General features: G+C 38.3%; 1 protein-coding gene across 3 annotated transcripts in view; it reads left to right on the forward strand.

Moving 5' to 3' along the window:
* The window catches only part of GLRB (glycine receptor beta), a 47,327-nt gene that overhangs the window by 24,436 nt on the left and 1,215 nt on the right, over nucleotides 1-21,676 (forward strand). For 2 of the 3 annotated variants that reach the window (XM_057419119.1, XM_057419120.1), the window contains exons 7-9: nucleotides 1,636-1,776; nucleotides 5,159-5,311; nucleotides 11,593-11,885. In XM_057419119.1, the coding sequence (XP_057275102.1) occupies nucleotides 1,636-1,776; nucleotides 5,159-5,311; nucleotides 11,593-11,885 (587 nt within the window). The remainder of the gene's footprint in view (nucleotides 1-1,635; nucleotides 1,777-5,158; nucleotides 5,312-11,592; nucleotides 11,886-21,676) is intronic. The other variant, XM_057419121.1, reaches the window with a different exon arrangement.

Here is a 21,676-nt window from a genome sequence, read left to right on the forward strand (position 1 = left end):
ATGTCCATAGCAGTTTAGCCCATCACTAATATATATATGTGTTAGCTGAAGTAAACTCTTACAGTAAACACAAATATGTTTGGGGTTAAACTGGATTTAGGCAGTAATACTAATGGAAGAATTACTCAAAAAAAATCTCAATAAATTTATTTAAACAGCTTTTAATTGTTAATTTAACAATGACAGTTTAACAACTGTCTCCATGCTAAACTGATATATTCAAATTCAGGAGGAATTTCTTCCTTTAGAAACACAATGTGCGCTAAATTTTCTTCTACCTTTTAATGCAGTTGTCAAAAGTGAGAATTTTGTCAAAAATAAGAACCCTCCAGTTCCAGCAGTGCTTTCCCTGTTAGCCATTGGCAGTTTAATTTTACTTATTTTCAAATCAATATTTTGTTTCTAATTGCTAGATTTTCAAAACAAAAAAGACCACCAGCTTTTGCTAGGCTTCTCTCTTATCTACAGTTATGATCCCCAGTTCTACACATTCCATATAGACAAAATTTTCACTGTCCAGTAATTGATATCATAAAGGATCTTGGCAGACTTGTGATTTGATGTGTGTTGTAAGGGGGTGAGACTGATTTTATGAATGAAGCATTAAAACAATGAATTATATTTTTTTTCATTATTTTCCTTCATGGAGCTTTGACAAATTGTGATTTTTATTATTTTTTTCTGAATCTTAGAGAAGCTTATGAGCATTTCACCTTTTTTCATCACAGCTGTTTTTCAAAGATTAACACCCCCACCCCACCCCCCCCCCCCAACTGTCTAATGCTTCCAGGAAAAGAATTGTTCTTTAAGCTTTTTGTCAGAGACTGGAATGCCTTCCAACTCCATCTTCTTCATGTTTCCCCATATTTGTTTCCATTTAACATACAGTATCTCTATTTGAATTAATTTAATCCTTAATAAACAGAAGGTAGCAGAAAAAAGGCCTGTAAAAACATTATTATTTTATCCCTATTTAATCAAAATTGCTTTATGCTTGAATATTGTGAGCCTAACTTTCACTGCCTTTAACTTGGTGGTGTTGTATATATCATGATTTAGACACTCAGATGCATGCTGAAGTCTGTCCATACTCAGGAGACCATGAAGCCACATCTACTTAAATTCCTGGTCAAGTATTTCCTGAATGGCAGTGCTTTCATGAACCAGGGCCTTTAATCTCAACAATTAAGCAGAAAGGTTGTTTTACACACAAAAAAAGATTCATCACAGTAATTGAGTTGTTAAAGTCTTTTGAAGTTACTAGGACTTGTGAGTGCTGTTAAAGTTCAGTATATTTTTCATGCTTTGCTGAAGTAGAGTTTGAATGAATAGGGAGGCTTCAAAGCTGCGGAGAATAGAGCTTTGCTTTCTTTGTTTAAACAGTAAGCACTGTAACAAACGCCTCTTAATCAGTGTAATATTGCAGATAATATAATGTTTCACCCACTGAGTCCTAATTTAGGCCTGTATTTTAAAAAAATGTAGATGATTATTTCATTTTTGTATTTAATTTTTCTATAGGAAATAGAAAGTAAAAGAGTGAAAGAAATATTATGCTTTTATGCTAGATTTCCTTGCAGAGTTTACTCTGAGAGAGTTCTTTAAATGACTGTTACTTTTATTTTCTTCTTGTAGTTGGTTACACAACTGATGACTTACGGTTTATCTGGCAGTCTGGAGATCCTGTACAGCTAGAGAAAATTGCTCTGCCTCAGTTTGATATTAAAAAGGAAGATATTGAATATGGTAACTGTACCAAGTACTATAAAGGCACAGGTAGGTAATAAAAATTATTTCCTTGGTAAAAAAACTTGAAGCTTTCTTCAATTACTGTTTATAGTTAATTGTTAATATTCCAGTTCATGTCTTACATTTCATGTGATAAAATAGATTAACTAGCAAGTAGTTCATATAATAGTAACTGTCATATGTGATTACTGCAAACTAATTAAAATATGGAACCATCTAGGTTGAAGATGAGATTAAATGTTTGTCTTGGTTTTGCTTACATGTCTTGTGTTCTTACTGTCACCAAGGTGTTTCTATAGTCCCAATACATATTTATGCCTGTAAGTGTCTAACTTTTCTGAAAGGCTATTCACACTGAATTATGCCAGTTGAAGCAAAGTAAGATAATTTCAGTTTTCTAGTTCAACTTTTATTACAGAAGTACATAGTGATAAAGTATAACTTCAAATGCTTCACCCTGCAGGTTCTTCTCTTCAGTGTTGTGGAAAGTCTGTCATTATAGAAAGCTGCTTACAATCCTCAGCCCTGTATTAATTTAATCCTATGATTATTTTCTGAGTGTGGGCACAAATTTATTCAATGATTTCTGTACTCTGGCTTTTAATGACATAAAAATGATCTCATTCATTTTGAAATAAAAAATATCTCAAAAGTATTTTTTTTCTTTTCTACTTTGATTGATTCCTGCCTATAATTATATCCAAACTACTCACATATTGTGGCAACTGCAAGAATTTCTACAACAACAGAAACCAGCAGGGTATATTTTAGTCAGTGCTTTTGCATCATATGAATAAATCTTCCATTAAAACTCAACGAAGATGGCTGTGGTGCTGCATCTTCTGAGGATCCTGTCCAAGTTTCTTGTTTACTATCCAGCTGAAGTTGAGGGTCTGTTACTTGCAGTTGTTCCTAAGCTAGTTCCCAAGTCTGAAGAGATCTCAAGTAACCTTAGCAGATCTCAGAGTTAAGGGATTTAGCTTGAAAAGAATAATGAAAATTGAAATGAGGCTTGTTTTTTGACTGCAAAATGAGTTAGTTCTTAGCCTAACTCCGTAGTTCAGAATGTCAGGTGATATACCATTTGTAAATAATAAGAAATTATCTCTCATTAGGAAAGTTTTGCATTTGTGAAAACACAACCAACAACTGGCAATGTCTGCATTCAAATCGAGGTTAGGATATTGCAGAAGCTTGTTTATCAGTAAGAAATATTTTATTCTTAATTAAACAATGAATTCACTGAAAGAAATAGGCTACAAAGTAGTGAAAAATTAAAGGAATGGATCTTTCAATTCCCAAATAAAATTAATACAAACAGGAAAATTAGAAAACTTACTTTTTCCCTGTATTTGAGGGGTAAACCAAAACACTTACTCAGAATTGCTTCTTGTTACTGAAGTTAATTGTGATGATTTTGAGTTTTGCCCTAAATCTAAAATTAAACATCTAAAAAATCTGAAGATATTTTAGGCATTTTAGAAGCCTTAAAGAAAATAATTCTACGTTTTACTATTAAACAGGAAAGAAAATCAGTAGTGTTCTCTCAAATTTAAGCACCTTGTGACCACAAGTTGAAATCACACTGTACTCAGTAAAATGGCCACATTTTGTGTGTATGTATGTGATTTGAACATTAAAGGAGGAACATGAAATTTGAAAATGTTTTCCTAATTCTTTTATTGCAAATCCTTTTTTGTTTAAAAATGAAGAACATCCTTGTTAATCTCATAATCAAGACTGGAATTAGTACTTCATTAATGTGAATGGAATATTTTAGTACTCTGAAGTATTTTAAGATATTTTTTAGTAGTTAGCAGTTGTTTCATTTACTGTAAATTCTTACATTGAAGGTATTTTAAAAAGCAGGTTTTGCACACATAGTTAAAATTAATTCTGCTAAGGATTTTGTCAGGTAATCAAGAGGCAAATACTCAAAATTATGGCTTATGGAAGAGATTCCTGCCAATTTCAAAGTACTTAATCTTTACTGACTGTTTAGGTCAACTGACATTTTATCATACTTACCTAGGAAGAAAGAGGGTCAACAAATTTGGAGTGACTTTTTGTGGCAAAAAGTAGAATATTTACGTTTGCAAATTGCCTATTCTTTGTTTACCAATATGTGGGACAGAAGCAAATAGGTCCTTGCAAGCCCTTGAGGGCAATAGATACTGCTCTCTGCCTGATGAATGATTATTCAAAGCCATACAGAATGTATTTCTGGTCTAAGGCAAACATAATGATTTTGAAGATCATCCCTCATTTGAAAATAAAACCTAAAAGTATCTGGAAACTATTAAGAAATTATAGAGGGAAACATTATCAGATAAAAGATCATTGAATAGAATAGAACGAACTATAAAATACCGTTTGGTATAGCCTTTTATACAAGGAAATGTTTCCTTAATTTTGTTTTCTTGGCTATTGTGTGCCCAAACAGCACTTTTAAGATGACTTATCACTTTATGGCACTTAGTTGATAAAATTTAGAAGAGAAATAGATATATTTTTGACAGATTCTATCTTCTAAATCAGCACCAACTTTATTTACAGATATAGACTTATCTGAATTTTGAAGTTGCTGTAATAAAACACAAGAATGTCATTTTCTTGTGATAGAATAGTTTATGACATTGTTTTTGCAATGGCAGTTCTGCTAATTGAATAAAAATATGAACAGAATTTGTTTTCTGGTTATCAGGCTTCCTGATCCATCTGTTACCTCCAGTAAAACCTCTGTTGTCTGCAGCTTTTTTTTTTTTAATTGAATTCATCTTAACAGATACCTTGGGAAATGTTTGTGTGCTTTAAATCCTTATTTTAAAAGATTTGAGGCAGTATTCCTTGTTTTCAAAATTTACAGTGTCTTTAGAGTCTTTCTAAATTTTAAAAGACTGTACCAATTTTAGAAGTCTCCTATACCAACTTTCAGTACTGGGGGAGTATCTGCTTAGAGTCACATTCAGATCACCTCTTTCCATTCTGAACTTTCTACACTAATATTTCTTAATTCCATCTTTTGCACAGATTAATGCTAAGTAGGCTTTTCAGATGAGCTTCAGCTAGTATGACTGCCAGACCCCATTTATTTTATCTGGACTGCATCTTGCACCCAACATCAAGATGAAGGTTACTTTAACTGCCTGTTACTGATGCGCTGTGAAAAGACAGAGGGTGCCTTACAGAGCACAGAGAGTAGTATATGCCTGACTACACTTGGTGGTTATACAGATGTTTTACAGTGTTTTGAACGTTTTTTTCCAAATTGAACTCTTTGCCATTATAAAGAAAATCAAGTCATTGAACTTTTGCTCTTAACTTACATAGAAAAAGGCCTGGAAGATACGGATCAGAAGAGGTTGACCTGCACAGCACATTAAACATTAACGCATTTATTTCTTTAAAGGTTATTACACTTGTGTAGAAGTAATCTTCACTTTAAGAAGACAAGTTGGATTTTACATGATGGGTGTTTATGCTCCTACACTGCTAATTGTTGTTCTGTCCTGGCTGTCATTTTGGATCAATCCTGATGCAAGTGCTGCAAGAGTCCCACTGGGTAACCTGCGTTTACGCATACTGTCACAATCCACCTTAACACCATTGAGTCATTCTCAGTTGCTTTGACAACATGACACTGGGCACTGAAAGCAACTTCACTTCCATTATCTGCTCATCACTTTCACTGAAACGTCCTCATTCCTAGTCCTGTAAAATTTGCCTCCTCACTGAGACTTCACTTGATAATGGTTACAGTGCTTGTGTAATAAGCACACTGTCTCTGCTCCTCTCAATCCAGATAAAAACATCTCATCCATGTATGAGTGGTGCTGCAGACACTGGCAATATGCAGGTTATAGGAATTTCAACAATTGAATAATGACTTAGAAAGCAAGATAATGAGCAAGGGTCTAAACACCTACTTCTTGAAGGAGTTTTTCTGAAGTTAAATAGAAACATAGTGATGTCTGGAAAAGAATTATCATCCTTGTTAGCTGATTGGTTTTATTGCATTAGATACTCAGTTCATGAGAGTGCTTCAGGCTTGTGTGCTTGTGCTGCTGAGCACAACACAGTAGGCAGGCCCTTCACTTATTATGAAACAGTAGGACACAGAGTTAATCAAAACAATATTATCTTGACTAATTGGATTATACGTGTGACTCCAGCTCTGGGGTGGCCAAACCTGCTGACCCCAAGAGTTCAACGAAATGCAGAGGCAGGCTCTTGCATTCTGACACTTCTATTTGCATTCCTTCCCCCATGCCATGACCTCCCCTTCCCCATGGTCTGGCCTCCCCATGCTCCCCTTTCCCTGGCATCCCACCTCCCCAAGTCCATACTTTCCAAATCATTTCCACATCCCAGGAGTTTCAGCGCACCTTTTGTCAGACCCCAGTGATGCAGTTTCAGAGTCCCTCCAGACACCTGTCTTCCTCAGAAACATCTCACCCAGACTTGAACCTCCTCACCCCCACAGGACATGACTCCTGTGCAGTCTCAAGTGCATGAACGTGTGTCAATAAGCACCAGAGACCCTTGGAGTCAGGACTTGCCACATCATCTGATAGCTGAAATTGGTGTGTTGAGAGCCAGCTGGAGCAGATACAATGCCAAGTTTTGTTAGGTGGAAAAGCATCCACATACCTCCTGGCCTCAGCCACATTGCTGCTGTCTCAGGTCATCCACCATGCCTCTTCCTCATGTGGTATGACAGGCAAAATAAAATGACATCCATAAATCCCCCACAGTTTAAGAAAGTTGTGAAGGTTCTTGAATGCATCCAGAGGAATGGGATGGCCACAAGGCATGTCCTATGAGAAGGACTTTGGGCTTGTCTAGTTTGGAGAAAAGGAGGCTGAGGGGTTGACCCCATTGCTTTCTACAGCTTCCTGAGGAGAAGTGGAGAGGGAGGTCTCTTCTCCCTGGTATCCAGTGACAGGACACATATCAGTGGCTGAAAGCTGCACCAGGGGAGGTTCAAACTGGGCATTAGGAAGCATTTCTTTACCAAGAGGGTGCTCAAGCACAGAAATAGGCTTCCTAGAGAGGTCATCAATGCCCCAAGCTTGTCAGTATTTCAGAGGCAAATGGACAATGCCCTTTACAATATGTTTCAGCTTATGGTAAGCCCTGAATTGGTCAGGCAGTTGGAGTAGATGGTTGTTATAGGTCCCTTCCAACTGAAATAGTCTCGTCAATTTTAAAATCTGGAGAACCGTGACTGGAGTGCTACTTGTGGCTTGTGAGCCACAGCTGGCTACCTTGCTCTACTTAAATGTAACAAAACCATTTTGTTTATTGTATCTTTTTTCTAGGGGTCTATTTTAGAATACAAGCCTGCTTTTTTTTGCCTCTTTTTTTTTTTTTTTCCCCTGTTCTGTGAACCTTTACAGATATTAATATTTGCTTGGGGAGGGGTCACAATCTGTATTAATTTGATAGCAAGTAACAAATGAAATCTGTAACCTTGAAAAGTAGCAAGGGTGCATTCTATAATGTGAAACATAACACAGTGTGAGGAAAAGAAAGTGTGGGGAAAATACAGCATGCATTAAATTAGAAAGATGATAGAAACACAAACTGGAAATACTTTTCACACAGTGAGCTCCAATATGATCAAAACCTGAGTTTTTATAATTCTGTACTTCCAAGAGCCAACCAGACAGGCTTATTAATTATACATTAGATCTATAAGAGGCATAGTGCTGATTTATGTTACATGGATGTCTTTGTGACTCAACATGCATGCTTATTTATTGTTTATTTGCTTTATTTATTATAAGTGTTTATTGGTTCCTTTTCTGTATTAGCATTTCTGCAATAATGGATTTTCAACAATACCAACCATTGGCTTGGTTATGTGACTTTTCCTGAATCCCCAGAGAAGAAAAGACCTCTAAATCTCACCATCCTTTAATCATGAGTCGTTATTTAGTAACGCAAGTTGTTAAGATTGTCACTGGGGTAAGATTTGTGTTTCTGCAGTTTGCAGGAGTGCAACAAGCTAACTCTTCTAGCTACATCCTTGAAGGGAGTTGACCTTGAAATTTAACAAGATTAACAGTTGTTGTGTGTAAAGTGGATGACACCTAATCCCAAATGTTCCCAATGGCCACTGCACTCTCAATAGCTAGATCCAGATCTCATCAGATGAGAAGCTACTTCATTTGCTTACAAATATCTTAATGCAATTGTACATGGACTTAAATATACATGGACTTAAATATAGTGGACTACTGCTCTCCATGGCAAGGCATCCCAAAAATTTCCAGGTGATTTAGGAATACAAGACACTCTGAAAGCCAGTATGCAGGTATTTTTGTAGACTGATTAGTGTCCTGGGAAAAGAGTGTATGTTTGTTTGGAGCAAAAACCTGTGTCTATGTAAGGACAAAGTAAGTTACTAAGCCTTATCGATACCTGTATCATTACACCCAACTAGGTCATCTGGTGGTAAGGAAGTCCACAAAAGACTGGTATCTAGTCAAGCGACCTATCTAAGGACAGCTGTGGCTAAGCGACATGAAGACCGATATCACTAAATGCTTCTGTCAAATTAAATGCTGGTGTTTCACCTTTTAATGAGCCCAACAGAAGACTCACAAGTTCTTTACAGTTGGAAAGTGTGATATCATCCATTTAAAAAATTCTTTTCCTTCCCTCACTGCTGTGTGATCCCCAGGTGGAGTAAGATCTTCCCTGGAGCTGTACGGATCTGGTGGATGTCAGACTTCTGTCCCCCCACAGTGTCCTGACAGGGTGGAGCATTAATCCAGGGTGTAGGCAGGGGTACAGCAATTAGCTGAAAGCTTGGAGTACTGATCAGTGATATATTCCCCACTTACAAAGGACAGCTAGCTCTGCAGCAGACATGGCACCCCCATCACTTCTGTCCTCAGATCTGTCTTAGTTCTAGATGTTTCATTTTATAAAATTGTAGCAAATGTAGGGTCTCAAAGGAAAAAAATAAAGGTATATGCTAAAACTGCAGTATGAAGAAGGTTTAATGAGATTTTGTGTTTTAGTTTAGGAAGTTTAATGGCATAATATATTAGAGTTACCAAATTATAAGGAAGACAATATTTTTTCAATACCATTAGTGAGATGAAGTCAGACATTTCTAAAGCAGTAATATAAACCAGATAATATTTTTTTATATATACAGTGCATAATTCACCTGTGGAATTCACTGCCAAGAGACAGTGCTGAGGCTAGGGAGTTTGATGGATTCAAAAAAGGGAGATTTATTTCTCTGGCAGCTTGAGCTGAAATACTTTGCTGGACTGGCACTTCCAGATATTATCCACATGTTACCTAGGTAGTATTTTTAAAATAGTAGCTCTCTACAGTCATGTTTTAGGCTGGGAGTTAACTAACCTCACTGATAAACTACTTTTCCATTGAGAAGGATGCCACACTAGGGGCAAAAATGCAGAGGTATTTCCTAGAAATGCTAGCACTCCCTTTACTTTGCAAGTATGTCCCTTCTCTTTAGTGCTTCCTGAGACGAAAAGGGGGAATTTTTTGTCCCTTTATTTTTATTTTTAATAAATAATCTTGCAGTATATTTGCTCATTCTTCTCACTCATGTTTGAGCCTTGAGCTTTGGACTGTGTTAGATAGGTATCTAGGGCAACTACTGCCAGATGTGTGACTTACAACTCTAATGCTAGGGTCTCCAAGGCCATACCAACTCTGGTCTGGCAGCAAAGAATTGCTTAATAGAATATTTCTGTACTTCTGTCTTCCTTCATTGTTACCTTGAAAACCTAGAAGTTTCTCAGACTCTGAGAATAAACTTTCCATCCTAGGAATCCAGATAAGTGGAAATCAGCATCAGGTCACCACAACCTCAATTGCTCTACTGAGCAAATAGATGAAAGATACACTAACATCTTCTCAGCTGGTAGAATTTGTAAGTTAGTTTTGTAGGATTAAATCCAAGACTGTAAGGTCTACTATTTTAAGCTCTACAAAGTGATTGTACAATTTTTTTCAGCACCAGGCATGATAGTAATAATCACATATTAAGATAATGAACACTGTTTAAATTAGTGGGAAAAAATTGCAATATCCAAGATATTGAGCCAGTCCTTATCATTGGACAATTTGGTTATTCAGGGTAAGGGCAGAGGCTGCCTTTCAAAAGTCTAGTATAGACATGGTAGACTTGATACAGTACTTGATACATGGTACTTGATACAGCACAGTGATAGCGAATGAACAGCAAGCTAGGCTTAAACAGAGGTATCCTATATATGTTAAGAGGCAGTACGGCCTTGTTTGTACTTGTTATTGTATATCCTTATGATCCATAATTAGTGTTCATCCCCAGACAGCTGGTGTTGGTCAGTGAAAATAAGTTTTCTAAAAAGGGGACTATTCTGTGCTTTCTGTCCTTATGGGAATGTGTGTACTTGGATGCTTCAGATACAGTACATGAAACATAAGCCAGAGCGGACAGTGAATATTGTCTGTTCAGTATTTGCCATGTCATTCTGATCTAACACATCTGGCAATTCTGTTATCCCAGTGGACCAAAAAAAAACCCCAAAACCCAAATAAAGTATCATATCAATCTTATTAAAATCCAAATGGAAACAGTAGCAATAGAATTATGTGTTATTTATGATCAATTAGAATTGAATACTTTTATAAGCCAGTACAGATACTTTCAATTTTAGTAACATTTTCACATCCTCAGTTACTTAAAATGGATCTGAAGAAAATTATCTTCTATGAATTGCAAAACATTTCAAGCTTTGAACAGCATGTCAGAAATATAAGAAACGTAGTTGAGACTGAGTAGCTCCTTTTGCCAACATTTTCTATAGACAACAATTACATTTCACAAAGCTGCTCACTCATAACTAAAGATTTTTATCATTAACTTTCACAAAACCAAAATGGAACTAAGTTTTCCCCACATTACAGCCATTTCTGAAGTTATCTTTTTCCAAATGTAGCTGTTCTTGCTACTGTTTCCATTTCATAGCAACCTGTGGGAAATCTTGCTGTGAGATCAGGCTTCTATTTTGTCTCTTGTGATGTGAACATTTGGAAGCCTTGTTAGAAGAAATGTTTGTAGAAACCCAGTTTGATGATGAGTGTGACCTTTCAACAGCCTTTGTAGATGTGTTGGTTTTATCATGATAAGGGCTTCCTGAAATGCCTTTTATCTAGAAAGCTTCCTCTAGATCCTTGACGCTCCAGTAGGGAATGATGGTAGGCCCTCAGTCACCTCTGTGTTTTTATCTTCACAGTGAATTGGGAACACAGACTTTTAATGTGCTATTACAGCTTTGCTTTTCAGCAAAAGCTTCCCTTTCATCTAAGGCTTTCATAGTACACTTGTGGACAGGTCATGCAGAGAGTTACTCCCGCTTTAGCACAGTTCAGATTTCCGGGACAACAGTAGTCTAATTTAAGGGACTTGGAGTCTTTTGGTTTAAGTATCATGTATTTCTCTTCCACCTTCCCAGACTTAGATACGTGTTGTAAGATAAGTCTTTGGAAGTTCCATTTCACACCTGTGTGATGTGTGACAGGGCAGGAAAACCACGTCAACCAATTTAACATCATTTATTTGTTTCTTTGCTTTTAAAATGAAGGTACTCATTATTAATTCATTCTTAACTGCAAATCCTACCTAAGCATTCAGTCTAACTTGTTCATTAACTGAAGGCATGTGCACTTCGCATTTCTGCTGCACGAACCACATTGTGAAGTCCCATTCCTGTTACGAAACATCATTCAGTATTGTCTGTTTCAGAGAGCACAGCCAGTGGCAGTAAATGTAAGCTTTCTTTAATCAATACTTTGTTTTGTTTCTCATAGGTATTTTCTCAGTGCTCAGCTTGGCATCTGAATGTACCACTCTTGCTGCTGAACTTCCCAAAGTGTCTTATGTGAAGGCCTTAGATGTCTGGCTGATTGTTTGCCTTCTCTTTGGGTTTGCATCCCTGGTGGAGTATGCTGTGGTTCAGGTAATGCTAAACAATCCAAAGAGAATTGAAGCTGAAAAAGCAAAGATTGCCAAGGCAGAGCAAGCGGAAGGGAAGGGTGGAAATGCAGCCAAGAAGAACACTGTGAATGGTACAGGGACTCCTGTCCACATCAGCACTTTACAGGTAGGAGCTGTGAAGCTGTGTATGCAAAATCAGCATTATCCTCTATTAATTCAATTCCAGGAACATACTGTCTCAACAGTTTTAGATAGTGCTTAATCTTGGAAGTAGCCAAGACATTACAAACATGCTGGTAATTAATGGCCAGCAATCTGACCAATTGGTCCCTAGCAATTTGAGGTCATATACACTAAATGAAAAATTTGCCTTTTAATATCCTAGCGCCGTAGTTGCTGCTGAGCTTCAGGTAAATAAAGTAGCAGCCAATTTACAATTGGTATTCTTCTCATCATAAATAGCAGCTGTCAAACAGTAACTATTCAGAGGACAGGACTCTCGGTCAGTATTTGCTGAGAGCATACTCAAATAACACCCCTCTCATTGCTTTCCCTGGGGATGGCCACAGCTGCACTGCATTGCATGTCAAGCATCTCTGAAGACAGGGATCCAGAAGTCTTGGCATTTGTAAACATAAGACAGGTCTGTTTGTCTGTCAAACAGTTCCTGCGTTTCTGTAGTTGTCAGAGTTTAGGGTTAAATTGGTCAGATGTCTTTATATGGATAAAGACGAGATGTACATATTCACTTAGGCCGAAGTTTTCCATCATGTTGCCAAATTCCTGGTGTTGTAAAACCCCTTTTTTGTGTTCAAAGAGTTACCAGACATCCCAAGCCAACTGCCCTTGGTCATAAGTGATATTTAATTGACATTTATGCTGCAGAAGAAAACACATTATGCTACAATATGTGAAATATTAATTTGGCTTATAGTTTTCAATGACTCAGCAACTTTGATGTATAAAACAAAGCTATTAGGCGAGATCCAAGAGATAGTATTGGTAGCATACAATGTAACCTTAAGATTTCTTTAAGGAGGGAATAGTTTATGCCAGAATGGCAGAAACCCTGTCGTAGTATAATTCTGACATTACCTCATGACTAATTACCCCCAGTCCAGAGGAGCTGAAGATATTGCAGAGCAGTGCACTTAACTACCATGATTCTCACTTGGTAGCAGTCTCTGGGGAGCTGTTTTGGCTGGCAACCAGGCTCAATTTAGAGCAACCCAGTAACTTCTTTGATTTATGTCACAAGTAATTCCCCAAGCCCATTCAGTATGGGAACTGAGTAGAAAGAAGTTTTGCTTCCACTGAACTGAATGTGATATTTTTGTGTTCAGCAATTTCCAGGTTCCAAATTCAGGTGTTTCTTGGGACAAAATAGTTGCAACAGTCCAGAAGAGCAGCATAAAGTCTGTTTATTCCTATATCAAGTAATTAACAAGTGTAAGCGTTCAGTTTTATCAACAACAAGGTTAACAAAAAACTACACTTTTTCAGTAGTGTGAACAAACCCAAATTGCTGAATTGCTGACCCTCCTCCGTGTGTACACCCTTTAAGGGGCTTGTCATTGTCATAGCCTTAAGGAGAATAAAATGGTAGCTTTTACTGCTTGTGCTATCCTTTTAATACTTTTTTTCTCAAGAATTCAAGTTTTGCGTACAGTGCATTTTAAGACTTACAGGAAGGGGAGTTACCGCCCACAGAAATTAAGCAATGTTCTCCATAAATGGTATCTAGTGGTAGGCTGAAGGTTTTGGGGATTCAGACCTCAGTCAGCCTTCCAAGATCTTGCAGTGTCAGCTCCAGCATCTCATGTTTGACATGCACATTTCAGGGTTTCCCAATTTGTTATCAGAGACCTTTAGCATTCCAATATCTATAATCTGTGCAACAGTAATCTATGTTGGATTTGTATGGGCATGCGGAGCTTCTGATGATATTCATACAGAGACTTACAAAACATTTGTTTACTGAGACATATTAGAAATAGGTGTTTGTTGCTGTAAAAGCTGGCTGAGTGGTCACTTCGCCTCATGGCTAGTGGTCAATTCAGTTTGGATCCAGCCACCTGCTTTGAAATACAGCCTACCCAAGGAAGGACATCCCAGGCTGGTAATTTCTGGGAAGGTCAGGCTAAGACATAAAAAAAGGCCCAGACTGATGAATCATTTGACATTGGGATGTGGTAGGACTATATATATCTATTCATATATATAGATTTTAGATATATGAATGCTATAAATCTGCCCAGCTGAAAGCCCTCTTTCTGAACCAGCTACCATGAAGGAGTACTTTCAAAAGTTCTCATCCCTGGAGAAACCTGTACTAAACTCCTAAATCAGAAAAGATCTAAATCTTTCAGTAGCTCTGACTCCTAATCCAGGACTAGTCCTGCCCCACAAAATTTGGATTGTTTCCATACCGACCTAGTAACGATCAAGTAGAGAATGCATTTGTCATATGGCAAGTATGCAGGGAGGGAAACATTAAAGAAACAGGTAGTGGAAAAAACTGTCTTTTGAAAGGCATAAAGAATACGAAACAAAAAGAGGCCAGAGTGCTGTCCCAGAACTTCAGGAGATGTTTCTCATCAGGATTAAGTAGGATCGTGTGTGAGGAGAGAACAAATACTGTGCTAAATGTCTGGAAGTATTTAGGCAAACCAGTGTATAGCTTTAGGAGGAAAGTACAACTTAGAACTGCATTCCTGCAATGAGTGTACATCCTGTAGAAATGTTTGAGGAAGTTCTCTTTCCACACAGGAGGTGATGATAAGGCAAAAGTTACTGAGGGTGTAGCTGTAAATTTCACCATAACTAGGCTTGAAACAGTATATAAACCAGATGGGACTCAATGGAAAAGCCAACAGGAAAGAGCTGAAAGCAGAAAACTCTGAGTGAGAAAAAACAGAGCATGAATAATTGCATTTATAAGTGTTTCTCCAGTTTAAATGAAGCACTTACTTATTATGAGACATTAAATGAATGGTGCTGATATTTACCTGTAAGTTATTAGAGGGGAATTGAGCTTAAAAAGGTACATTACTTTATTTCACTTTAAGATGCCCCTGATCCTGATGCCAGGTCGGTTTGCCAGTGTTCTCTGAGAAGCGAATTGAATTCTTGCTGCCTGTTGCAGCCATGCAGTATTGCAGCAGTGATGTCTCTCCAGGAAATTTGGAGAAGGGGCCATATATGAGGGTCGCTGGGGTGGAAAAGTCCAGGTCTGGGAAGGGTCAGAGGGAGCAGAGAGAAGCAAGTGGGGCTGTCAGGCATCCCTAGCACCAGCCCTCATGGAGCAATTTGTTTTCATGTGCTTGCTCCATTTACAAAAGATAAAAAGTGCATCTGGTCTGTTTGATATGAATGAAAACAAGCCATAACAAAAACACGTGATCATACTTAAAAGTACAAGCAGCTATTGACGCTTTTTTATGACAAGAAATTGGGTAAAGGGATAAACTTTTCAGTACACCCTAAATATTAAAAGCTTGATGGCATTCATAATTGAAGATAAGGAGAAGAGATCACATGTAACAGAACCTGTAAGGGCCCTCCTGGAAGTTTTCAGTGGAAAGCATTTTTGTCACCGTGTCAGTGATGATGACCGATAGCCACCAACAGCCACAGTGAAGATGGAAGGATGAAAACAATGCTCACAATTTGCCAATGATCCAAAGATGGAGAAAGGCTTCTATTGCACAGCTCCATGACGTAAAAGCTGCATAGTGCCAGCGTACGCCAAACCCCTAAATCCATGCTTTATGACTCATGCCCCCTCCAATAAAACCCCTCAAAATGTCAGTGCCATTTTAAGCCCAGATGCTCTATCGTTATGACTGTCTGATTAAAGTCAAGTGGTCCATCTGGCAAGATCACCCTGAATCTGTAGGAAAGAAGAGTAAAATCAACGTAAGCACTTCTGATGTGTTTTTCTGGGACTGTCAATGGCTATACATTTACAGGCAAAAAGCCATGAGAAAATACAGCTTGGCTCCCTTAGCTCATAGCAGCTGCAAGGAGATGCTGTTCCAGGCAGAGGAGAAAATTATGCAACCTGGTGGTAACTGCTGGCACTGGGATTTTATTGGGAATCCTCAGTAGTAGTTTGTGTGTGTTTCCTAGCAATGCAACATCATACGGTGAGAAAAACAAGCAAAAAGGGAAATGTTTTGAAGATGACTCAGCTTACTTTTGCTTTCACTGGTGGTGTGATTACAAGGGGAGATTGCACTGTTAACTATAACAGCACCCCTCAATTTCAAAAGTCACATTTTCATCAAGCCCATTTATAGAAGCTGTCCCCCACAGATAATGTGATGCTGACTGGAGAGAACATTTGCTAAAAGAATGGCAGATGATGAATAGTGCCATGCAAGTGGTGGTAATAGCTCTAAACCCAGCTATTTTTGAAAAAAAAAAAAGTAGTTCTTTTGCTTGCTTTACCTTGTCAGAGCCATGTCTAGACTCTGAAATGTGACATAGGCTGTGTTCATCTCTACTGATTTATAATACACCTGACCACTGGTGGTGACCTAGTCTTCCCGTACTGTCTTTTCTCCTCTAGTGGCACTCCAGACTCATATTTTTCTTGTAGAACCATCAAAAACCCAGTTTATATTTTATTTTGTAGACAAAACCACAGGCTGCAGTCTGTTTTAATAGTTTCTGACAGCATTTCAGGTACGGAGTAGGTGCTTTCTGCTCTAGTGACTCACGTATCCATCCCTGGAGATAATTCAGAACATGACTGTAAAAAGACCCTGAGCAATCTGCTTTGAGCAGGGCATTGGTCTGGATGATCTCAAGGTCCCTGCCAACCTTAGCCATGCTGTGATTCTGTGATACTTTATGTATAAATATTTTTTGTGCTGTACTTTGCAAGGAATATTGAATAATATTTTCAAGAAAAATTGAATAATAGCAGATTCCTGCTGAGCTGCACCAGAAAATATGCTTAGTCTTAATATACACTAATGCTAAACAATCATTATTTTATTGATGATCCACACCTATCATTATGGCAAGAGCAAAAGAAGAGCACAAAACAAGTGCAAGAAAGGTTAATGACAAGAGTTTGTTAGAAAACTCCTCCTTCATCTCATATGGAAGACTCATACAGCTGGCAGCACTAGTGGCAAATCTGCATGCCAAAAGGAGTTTGGGTGCAAGAGACAAGGTGATTATGGCAGAGAAAACGTGTTGTGTAGGACAGAGAATGCTGCATTACAGTAGGGAGGCATTTCAGCCTGCAGGACACATGCTGAGCATGAAAGGCTGCCAGTGCTATCGCGTCTTTGAGGCTTTGCTCGAAAGTATGGGTAATACATTTCTGCTCTCAGAAATTCTTGATTTCAAAATAATGCATTTTATATTACACTTCATCCTGATGGATAAAGAGGGCTGGATCACAGGATGAACAGTCCATTGAAAAGGATCTTTGTTCTATTTGCACAAAACAATTTTAGATTAGTCGTGGTATTTTTGGTGCTGTGAAAGGACAGATTTCAGCAATTTGAGAACTATTTTTTCTATTTTGGATGAAGAATTTAAACAAAAAGATATGAATTATGCTGGTGATGCTGATGCTATGTAACAACACCTAAAGCAGATACAGACCAGAAGGGAAGCCAGACTAATTAAAAAACAAAAAAGCCCAGCACAACTTAAAAAAAACCTCCCCAAAGACTGAAAACTAACTCGACTTCAGGCATTTCTCTTTGATAGCAATTAATATAAGTCAAAATCCAGAAAATAGGTGTAGATAATAGGTGTAGGTAACAAAAGGGATAGATAGTTGAGAGCAATAGGAAGTTACTTTGCATGTATAGCAAGAATACAAAAACCAGCAACAGGACTATTGGTCCAATACTAGATAGAGATATTGTAAGTATCAAGAATTAGCAGAAAAGGCAAAAAGTGTTGAACAAACATTCTGCTCTGTGTTTGGGGAGAAGCCAGATATGTTCAATCAGATGATGAAATAGCTTTCATTGACAGGAGCTAATGAGGATTTTAAACAGCAGCTATTAATGTTAGACATTTTACAATCAAGATTTCAGCTTAAGTTTCATCTAGGATTCTTTAAATAGCTTAGTCCATGAGTGTTGTGAAATGTTAATGTTGATTTTTTAATAAATCCTCTAAAACTGGGAGGGCTCCAGAAGACAGCAAGTAGCTAACTTTGTGCCAGTACTTTTAAAGGCTAAGTGGCATTACTTGAATAATTATAAGCCTGACATCAATCAGTGGAAAATATTGCATAGCTAACAGGGGGCTGACTGATAATTATTATTCATAAGTGTTATCACTAATATTATTCACAATTCAGCCGCGTGTTAGCTAATAGATTCAAATGGGTCAGTGAAATTAAAGCTGATCTGTGTGTTTATTGATTTAATCAAACTGAATGGAATTTTTTAAAATATCATGAATTAGGTTGACAGTGGTAATGATGTGGAGGTAAGAAACTCTTAAGAACATTTGACTTGGCTTCGTATGTTGGCCTGGTTACATCATCTGAGTTATGCAAAATCAAGGTTAGATTTGTTACCATCTGTAAGTACCAGCAGTTAATCAGAGTAACTATAGTCATGCCTTGTGACTGGAAATTGAAGCCAAATAAATTCAGGTTAGAAATAAGGTACATATGTTTGTGGGGAATAAGGTCATGGAAAAAATTCTCCATCCTGGATGTTTTTAAAGGAAAATCTAGTATAACTAGTTTGGGCTGTAAATGGGCGAGTGAGAAGAGCACCAGAAGCAGCAGAGTCGGTGATGGGAAGTTAGTTCCCCCTCCCCGCCAGTCTGCATGCATAAGCAGCTCTTCTTATCACACTGCAGCTCTGCAGCAGCAGCAGCGGCAGGTGCTGATCTTGGCAGCAAGCACTGGTCAGCCTGGATGTTGTAAAAGGTGAGAAGGGATCATTGCAGGGGCCTTCTGGCTTCTAGAAGCCATTTGTAGGTATTTTGAGTCGTTCATCGAAATGCAGGTGTACTGCCCAACACATAAACCTAGAGAAGCTGGCCCAGTCCTGGCAGAAACAGGAACTAGGTCTGTGTTTTGGGCCAAGCCCCGAGAGCCACCTCACTTTTCCATGCCCTCCTTGCCCCCCCCACCTCTGCACCAGAGCGACAAGAAACAGCTCCCCAGTTCCATCAGGGATGGGGGTGTGCTGCACTGTTCCAGCAGCCTTCCCTTCCCAAACAGCTGCTCCTCATCCCCTACAGGGGAAAAGCTGGTAGAAGCACCCTGTGGGCTGGGTCTGGCCCATGGGTCGTGGTGCTGTAGCAGGATAAGGCAAATGAAAGCAAATATTTTCCAGGGCCAAGTTCTGTGTCAAGATAAAGTCAAACATTTAACAGTGTTTTACTTTCTCTACAAGTCTTCAGTATAGTACTCTAAAATAAAGTCCTGTGGTATCATTTTCCACAAAAGGGCACCTGTAGCCTTTGGTAAGCGTCAAGAATATTGTTACGCTTCTAGCGCAAACCAAGACAGGATGAATAAAAAGCATATTAATATATATTATTGAAATAATCAAAAGCATATTATATATAGTAATATGTATTATCTCACTTTATTTCAGGAAAGTTGTAGGTCAACTGAAGCAAATTTAGATTAAAGCAACAGAATAATTGAATAGTTGAAGAGATGTATGAAAAGAAGTTTAACAATACGTGTAGGCAGAAACTGAATATAGGTAATAGAGGTGCATTAGATTTGTAAACCTAGGGAAATGGGATTATCTTTTAAAGTAACACATACTTCTTAAATGAAAATTTGGGCCAGGTTGCTCTTACAAAGGAAATTGTGTCACCCTGATAAATCGGTACTAAACTAAGCAGAGCTCTGTGTGAACATGCTGTGAAGAGTCCTCTGCTTATAAGGCAGAGGTGACCTAGAAGCCGTTCCCTCCATTCTCTGTCCTGAAAGTGAATGAGAACTGACTTATAGCTGCCTTCAGGGGAGCACTCTCTAGACACTGCAGTTGGAACAGGAATATTCTGTATTGTAAATGAGATGGCTTAGACTACAATTAGTGTCACTGAGTTTTAAAATACATCTCTGGCAGTATGAGAAATGGACTACAAGTTTGCAAATCCAAAAGGAGGCTTATAATTTCATACATGATTCTAGTTCTTAATTTAATGACCATATTAAATCTTACTCATTTTTACCATGGAAAATTGTAACACTCTGGGACTCTTCAGCTAACATGTCCTGCAAGTTAACCTTTCATTGCACAAGGCTCTGTTTTACGTCTTCGTTACCCATATCATTGGGTATGATCCAATTGAAATGAACTTCTTGGATCACTGACTGACAGCCCCCATGTCACCCAGGGTCACATAATCGTGGTCATACATGTCTCTATCACCACCTGACTGGACAGTTTGCCACTGCTGGTCCAATACTGAACACTGTCCCAGGCTGTCAGCACTTTGATTACTGGGAAACAGTTGCAGGGATTTTGTATGTATAGTTTTGCCTTACCGCCATGGAGCAACTATCTTGTTTTTATTTTTATAACCTGTAATCTTGGTTTTGCTGTGTAACCTGCACCTCAGTTTTAGTGCATTGGTTTCAAAATGTACTGTTTTCCTGAGAAATATAGGTCTGGCAAATCTGGGGAGGTGTATCCAGTCTTTGCTGAGGGAACAGTGCCGTGCTTCTCTTCCACTTTGCACTAGAATCAGCAATGTCAGCAGTGACAGTAAAAGCTTCAGTTGAAGTTTAAGTCTCTTCTTGGCTGCTTCAGTTCTTTTCATCAAAGATACTTTCTCAGTTGTCACAGAGAAGCTAATGATATTCTCCCAAATGTTTTTACTTCCTCTGTAAGTCTGGTATTATACTTCATTATTACTATTTTTGTAACAAAATGCGATGATGCAAACAGCCCAGACTATTAGCCTAAGACTGCAAAAAGCCAAAGGTGGAGAGAGCCGAGAGTAAGATGCCTGAGGGCATTGTGGAGGAGAGACAGGCTGCGGGGAAGGAGGGACAGGCAGCTTTTGGAAGAACCAAGTTTCCATGGATTGGTGGCTCAGGTAGCCCTAGTGAAACTTATGCTAATGGCAGTTGCCCATGTGTATAACTTCACTGTGAACCAGCATTTTTTCCAACTAACTCTCAGGTTATTATATGTGAACAAACAGCATTATTAATAATGCAGTTAAGTTTCATAACCTCATAACCTGTATTCTTTTTTCTTCCCTTTTTTTTTTTCCTCTTATTCTTTTCCCCTGCTTTACTGTATAGTCCAATTGAAAAGAAACTTTGGGAGAGATTTGCCCAAGTCACAAAGTACAGTGTCTTGCACTCCAAATCTCTTCAAGCTCCCTGAACTGTGTGGGGGTGATCCTCCTATAGATTTGTTGTACCTGAAATATAAAATTTACAAAATCCAAGGAAGGGAGTATAGGAACTTTATTTTTCCCCAAAACACTTCAGTTGGAAAGGCACCAAATACTTTTTTCTTTTAAGTGTTCATTGTCTGTGCCAGTATGATTGTCTGGTCTATAAAAGAGAGTGATTCACCTCTGGTTACCTCATAGCACAGAGGTACTTGATCCCCAAAAGCACTGATGGAGCTGTTGAAAGACAGGTATGAAGCTGTTTGATTTAGAATTCCCAGTTACTCTATTCCTCAGTGTACTCATGGGAAGTGATGAGAAGGGCGTTACATTCTTGTTACCTGTCTCTAGAAAGGCACCAACGACTGCGAGTCCAAAGAAAGTGCCTTCTCGTCATGCAAGGTTGTGACCCTAGGATCAGATAGAGGATATTGAGCTGGCTACTATGTACACTCAGACCAGACTTCAATTATTGCATCTAACATTGGTCTTTAGGGTTAATTCCTTCTATAGCTTCCAGGCTTCAGAAAAATGTGTTGAATAGTATCTGTCCTGCAGGTTCAACAGCACAGGGCTGATTTCCAAGAATACTCT

The sequence above is a fragment of the Pezoporus wallicus genome, unplaced genomic scaffold (assembly GCF_028554395.1).
Source record: "Pezoporus wallicus isolate ANWC-B61680 ecotype Strahan unplaced genomic scaffold, APGP_CSIRO_Pwel_v1 contig_2384, whole genome shotgun sequence".
In the NCBI taxonomy this organism is placed as follows: domain Eukaryota; kingdom Metazoa; phylum Chordata; class Aves; order Psittaciformes; family Psittacidae; genus Pezoporus; species Pezoporus wallicus.